Below are 6797 nucleotides of genomic sequence, written 5' to 3' on the forward strand. Positions count from 1 at the left end.
GTGTTAGGCCACAGAGACCAGGGCTGAAAATCACATTTGAGAAGGGGGATGCAGGACCTGGGAGGCATCCGGAGGCCACCCCTTCTCCAGTTCCCCCATCACCTTCTCCAGTTCTCACCACCCTCTTCTCCAGTTCTCCCACATACTTGTCTAGGCATCACTTTTTTGGAAAGAGATTTCCTCCTGATCCCACACCTGTCCTTCCCTCCACATGCCCTGGGGCTGATGGAGCTAATTTCAGTTAAGATGCTTGGCTGCCCAAGGAAGGGGCCTGGGTAAACCCCGGGGATTAGGGGCTGAGTCATGCCTCAGTTCCCAGGAGGATCACAGCTGGAATCGGAGGGAAGAAGGGGCCAGGGAGGGGCAGCTGGTCCTGGCTCAGATCAGCTTCAAAAAGTCCAGGGGCTTCACTCCTGCCTTCTGTCTTCCCTCAGGAGCTGTCCAGGTGGGAACTTCGAGAGGCTCATTCTACCCTGGAGGACGGAAAATGGTCCTTCACGCCTCCATCAAGAGGTCCGGGATCCCTGCATGTTCATGTCTCTGACCTTGCGCCAATCTTCCTGGGCCCAAAGTTTGGAGGGTGCAGGTCATCTCCCCTGAGAACGGGCTCGCCCCATGTGCTTGGTGGGGAGGCCTGAGATTTGGAACAAATTGGCTCCTCTGTGGAGACTTCTGTCCACTCAGCTTCTCCCTTTGGGTTTCAGATCCCCAGCCCTGCTGCATTCCAGAAAAAATCAGAAATTTGGAAGCAAATACGAGGTGGATCCCTAAAAGAGATGCACACCCCATTTCCAGATCTGGGAACGTCCTCCTCTCCATCAGGTCGCTCTAGTTTCAGGCTCTGTTGCAAGTTCCTCCAGGAAGAGGCTGACCTCCCACCGCCAGGACCCTGCATTGCCGCTGCCTCCCCTGTCCTCCAGCACACCCTTGGGCTGTCCCACGCAGGTTAACACTTGTCTCCTGGCCCTGCTTTCTGCCTCCAAGTTCTCTCTCCTGGACAGCTGTAAGAACCTATTTGCCCAGCAGACACTTTCCTGTTTGTTTATCATAATCATAATTTCCCAATCCCCAATCAAGACATCTCACATAAGACTTTAGGGTCGCTTTTGGGTATAGGGGCAATGTGTATGGTAAAATACTACAGATTGAAATAAGTAGAGGAATTATGATGATTCAAAATAACGCGAGTAATTCTAGAGGGAATAAGTCAAAATATTTTATGCTGAGACTGTCTTAGAAAATCCAAGACATGTTGTCACTGTGTATATGTTCTTATACCTCCAGCTAAGCACTCATTAGACACGTGAATCTCCCTTGTCTTTGATGTTGACTCCCTCTCACATTCCTCTCATCCTCAATCAACACATTACATGGTTTTTCCATGAATCAATCTTTATTGGTGTTTGCAGCAATTGAATTATTGGCACAAGGCACAATGGGCTTCAAAGCAAATGATAGACAGAAAATACCATTGTACAGGTGGAAAGGCTCTTCAGGCAGTGTCTCAGAGCAACTGTGACCCTCACGAAGACCCTGCAGCTAGGACCCAGCCCAGCTGAGACAGGCTCTGAGAACCTGAGAGTGACCAAGCCATACCTCAGGGGATCTGAAGGGGTCCCACAGTTCTTTCAAAGACAAGCATTTCTAGCTTCCTTGGGAGCTCTTCCAGCCTTCGAGTCTTTGTCATCAATAGCAGCTTGATGACCATGAGGACCCTGTCCCTCTAAGACAGCCTGATCTCCCTCACCTGTGCCTGTTCAGTGGAAGCCTCCCCAGCCAGGGGCAAATTAAGGCCCCTGCAGAGGGAGGAAGAGAGGAGGGAAGAGCAAGAGTTGATAAGCGGATTGGCCAAGCCCAGTGATCCCCCTGAGGATATGCGCCCCCCGCCCACCACAGTGGTGGGCCTTCCCACCAATATTTAGGAGGTTAGAGAAAAGGGGGCTTCTCAGTGGGAGAACTCCTGCCGCCCTTCTTCTGAGGAGGGGTCCTCCTCTATGAGCTCCAGGTCAAACTCATCTTCCAGGGACCCTCCCACAGGCAGAAGGCGGAACTTCTTCCCTTTCAGGGTGCATGTGCGGTGCTCAAAGTCCAGGACAGCGTTGTGGTCCTGGAGCACATCAGTGCCAATGATGGCTTCCTCGGCACTTGCATTGGCCACTAGGAACTGTGCCTTCAGCTTCAGCTTGCCTAGGGACACTGCTGTATCCCAGACACCCAGGATCTTCATTTCAGCACCATTGGCCACCTTTACCACGTTCTCAAAGGGCCGCAGAGTGTCCAGATCGCCATCGGTGACCTCCTCCCACAAGTTTGGGTGGACCACAGAGACCTGGGCCCCAGAGTCCACCAGGAACCTCACGGGCACTTTACCAATCTTCCCCTTGAGATAGTAGCCCTTACCCATGCTGTTGGCAAAGACGATCTCTTTGGGCAGGTGGCTGGGGGCAGCCCCAGGGACCCCAAAGGCCTTCAGGAGGGTCTCTTTCACAGTCCCGTAGTCTCCCTGGTCCTGGGGACTGAGCCCATTGTAGATATCCAGGGCCTCTCCTCTGAGGGACTCTTTCAGGAACCTTAGCTTGGTGATATGGTCCCAATGGTTGAGGTCATTGATGACTTCAAAGCGGTGCAGCCAGAGGTTTGGGACGACATTGGCCCCATCAAAAGGCTCCGGGACAAAGGCATGCTGCCGGCGGCCTTCCTCACTCCTGGCTCTGCTCCCGGCCATCCTGCTGCTCTCCCCTGGAACTTCAGCAGCAACCCACGCCAAGAAGAGAAACCCACAGAGCAGTGTCGGCGCAATCACGCTGGAAAACGGGGCCTCTGGAAGCAGAGCGGGGATGACTTGCCCAGCCTTGGGCAAGCAGGAGGGAGCAGGTGCCGTTGGCTGACTGACTGCTGGGGCAGAGGCAGGCAGTGCTGTGGCCTGCTCACTCTGCAGAGCCTTTTTGATTCCTAGGCTGGCCCCTGGGCTCCCTATTCTTCTTTGTTCTGGAAGCTCCGCCCCTCCTCGCTCCGCCCTCCTGCCAGCATCCGGCCCGACTAGCAGGATGGGTGCCTCACCCTCCGCATCCATCCTTGGACCAACACCAGCCAGCCCACATCCCAAGAAAGGCTGGCCTCTGTTGAAGGGGGACTACCCTGTACCCTCCCCAGCCTGTGTTCCAGAATAACAGATGAGGACATGGAGGATGTGATGACATTCAGGTATTTGTCATCAGCCAGAGAAGGAAGACGGAGGCAGGGACCAGATGCCCATCAGCTCTGAGACCGGGGAAGCCCCTGTTGGCCTCCCCCACAAGTGACTACTTTGAGTGGTCAAAGGAAAAGAGTTTACATGTACAGAGCTCCTACCACGTGCCAGGCACTGGGAAGTGTCTCACACACATTCTAAAGCAGGTATGGGATCCTATGGGATTTCCTGGAGAGGGAGGTAGAGGAGGGTCCCAGAATCAAGAACGCACAAAAATGGTCTTTTTTGAGTGAGGGGACGCGCACACACACACACACACACACACGTGCACAATCATCTTACATGGACTCAATTGCTGCAGTAATTTTCCTTCATTGATCACCCCTGATTCAGAGGCAGAGGTGGCCGAGCAACTCTGGATAGGCTCATACTGGACTCCATGAGCGTTGTCTCCACTCTATTTACCCCTCTCCATTTCCAAGAACTGTTCCAAGGGTCCCTGCCCCAGGCCCTGCAGCCCTTCCTTTCCCACTTCCCAACATGGTCATTTGTGGAAAGATCATGGGGAAATTTAGTCCCTTTTCATTTTGAGAGGGAAAACGTCTACCATGTTGGCGATGCCAGTGGTGAGGACCTGGAGGGCTCTGGCTGTGTGCCCCTCCACTGCAGGGGTAAAGGGTAGCACCGGAGGACCTCCAGGCGTCTACAGGGGCGATCTGTGAGTCCAAGGGCTGGAGGCCTGACTTGGGGCTGTGCAGGGGCTGTTGAAGGGATCCACTTTTATGTCCGCATTCAAATGTTGCTCCATGGAGCCTTCTGCCTGTCCCTAGCAAGGGCACCCACTCCTGGTTGAGCGTGTTTTACAGTGTGCTCTGGTGGTTCGTTCACAAGTCTGCCTCTCGCTATGAACCAGTCTGGGGCTCGCAAACTTGGCATTTGTGATTGTCTCCAGCCCCCAGAACAACTTCCTCTGGGACCCAGGGGCTCTTTGCTGGGCTCCAGGCCTAGCTGTGTGCTGTCACCAAACAGGAATGATTAAGGATCGGAGAGGAGGAAGACTCGATGGCACACCTGTGGCTCTGGGGCTGTTTTTCCTGGCCAAGAGCCTGTCCCTCTCCAGCTCCCTATGCCATGCATCACTCAGTGCCTGGCAGAATCCCAGCAGTACCCTGCCTTTGGACAGTCCTGCCTCTGGATAGCCCAGGTCCCCAACCACACTGTAAGACTGTGCTGTCCCCAGCCCCTTCCACCTGATTCAGTGAGCCAGCGGAGAGGCAGCTGGGTCAACACCTCTCATCACAGCTGCCTGGCTAAGGTGGGGCCATTGTGGCATTCCAGGAGCCCAGAGGAGGGGGAAATGGAGTCACTGAGAAGGTGTTGAGAGCAGGTGGTTCTTTGAGAAGATTGCATAATGAAAACCCTGCATCCAGAGAAATGGCCCAGCCACATGCAAGGCCAGGAAGCCCCTTCTGCAGATGGGCTTTTGCAGATAGCTTCCCAGCTGCTGGGATGAGTGCTGTTCTGTGACTCAAAGAACTGACCCAGTGGTTTCCCGATTCCCTGGTATTCATTACCTCCGCACATCTAGTCCCCTGGAAGTGGAAATGAGTGAGGAGGTTAGCATGCGACCAAGGGAGGAGCGAGGCAGGATGGCCTGTCAGCTGACAAGCTGGGACTGCTAAATGCCCTGAACCAGCTTTTCAAACCATAGTGGTAGACATTGAATTCCAGTCTCCCTGCTGCACTTAGACTAGAAATTGGTGGTCCCTTGGGACCTCATTTGAGTGGGTTTGGTGTTCACTTTGGCAAAGTCGTTTCACACACATCATTCCGTGAGCAGTGTGACAACCTGGGAAGCAGAGCAGCTCCGCCCAGGACCCTGGAGCACAGGAGCTTCCATGGCCTCAGGTCTCAGGCTTTCCAGCGGCCAGAGAAGGGCATTTTGCAAGGACAGGGAGGTGGAGTGCTGGGCTGGGAGAGGTACAGCATAAGCGCTGGGGGCAGGGGTCTTGGTGGGCAGTGGAGAAAGAGCTGCTTGTTAAATATTCAGGAATTTGGTGGGTCAATTGTTAAACCAATTGGTGCTTGAAATCAGACTTGGTGGAAGTAGTTACACCACCAAAATTGGCAAATACTAAATGAAGACTTTTTCCCCCCTCTGGAATCCAGTTCCATCACACCCCTGCATGGAAGCCTTGGTCACACTGACTCTCTAGGGCAGGCAAAGCACTGTGGCTGGTGATGAACAAGTTTATGGTAACCTCCACCCCTGCTTAGCTGCTTGGGCCCCCTCACCAAGGAGCCCAAGCCCACCTTGGCCCCATCCTTCCCCACAGTCTTTAGACTTCTGTGCCGCTGTGGCTTGAGGCAGATGACCCTTCAGGTTGTCTGTCCACACAGCTCCCTCTGGGACTTCCACAACAGAAGCACGCAGGGGCCTCGTGGTTACCATGAGAGCTGGAAGGGGTCGGCATCAGCCTCTGGCTGAGTCTGGGAGTCTGTCTCTGGCTAGGATCAGGGACATGGGTAAAGGTTAGTTCTCGAGTTCCCTTATGCCTTGGGAGGTACCTCCCAGAACCTAGGAAATCATGGTTAATTATTGACAAGTATAGGTATTGGGGCGGGACACCCTCATTATCACCCATTAGCGATTCCTGGGTGTACCCTGAAGCAGGCACACCGTACTTAACCCTGGAGGAGCAAAGCAGGACAATAAACAGGAAGGAGTGGGGCTCGCCACCCTCCACGCCCCCTCACTGAGATTTCTGGGCTGTGAGCTCCACCAACCCAATTCTGTCTCAGTTCCCTGGTTCCCTTTTGCCGTTTCTTTTCTGTTGTTTTTTTAAAATTGTTTCACTTCTGATATTCACTTGGATCCTTTGCCTGCTTTAGTCTCCCTCAGGACAGTTGGGCAAATCAGGACAAGCCCAAGACTGGGCCCGTCGGGCCTCCTGAGACCTGAAGCCCTTGGTGGGCAGTGAGTTCACCCCAAACGCTTTATTTTATTTTTATTTATTTATTTATTTTTTGAGATGGAGTCTCACTCTGTCACCCAGGCTGGAGTACAATGGTGTGATCTTGGCTCACTTCAACCTCGGCCTCCTGGGCTCAAGCGATTCTCCTTCAGTCTCCTGAGTAGCTGGGATTACACCAGGCTAATTTTTCGTGTTTTTAGTAGAGACAGGTTTCACCATGTTAGCCAGGATCGATCTCCTGACCTCATGATCCGCCTGCCTCGGCCTCCCAAAATGCTGGGATTACAGGCATGAGCCACCACGCCCGGCCCACCCCAAACACTTTAGACCAAGGGTCCAATCTTTTGGCTTCCCTGGGCGACACCAGAAGGATTGTCTTGGGCACACATAAAATACACTAACACTAACGATAGCTGGTGAGCTAAACAAACAAACAAACAAATAAACAAACAAACTCACAATTTTTTTTTTTTTTTTTTTTTTTTTGAGTAGAGACAGGGTTTCATGTGTTAGCCAGGATGGTCTCAATCTCCTGACCTCGTGATCCGCCCGCCTCAGCCTCCCAAAGTGCTAGGATTACAGGTGTGAGCCACCATGCCCAGCCAAAACTCATGTTTTAAGAAAGTTTACAA

General features: G+C 53.1%; 1 protein-coding gene across 1 annotated transcript; it reads right to left on the reverse strand.

The window, feature by feature from the left end:
* Window positions 1-1374: 1374 nt before the first annotated feature.
* ASPRV1 (aspartic peptidase retroviral like 1) lies at window positions 1375-6256 on the reverse strand. The gene has a single exon (XM_003908773.5). The coding sequence runs from the start codon at window positions 3071-3073 to the stop codon at window positions 1946-1948; it is 1128 nt and encodes a 375-aa protein (XP_003908822.1). The 5' UTR covers window positions 3074-6256; the 3' UTR covers window positions 1375-1945.
* Window positions 6257-6797: the final 541 nt, after the last annotated feature.

The sequence above is a fragment of the Papio anubis genome, chromosome 14 (assembly GCF_008728515.1).
Source record: "Papio anubis isolate 15944 chromosome 14, Panubis1.0, whole genome shotgun sequence".
Lineage (NCBI taxonomy): Eukaryota > Metazoa > Chordata > Mammalia > Primates > Cercopithecidae > Papio > Papio anubis.

What these genes read in the sequence shown, in the direction of transcription:
- ASPRV1 (XM_003908773.5), bottom strand. Translation starts at nt 3,073, where the DNA reads ATGGATGCGGAGGGTGAGGCACCCATCCTGCTAGTCGGGCCGGATGCT.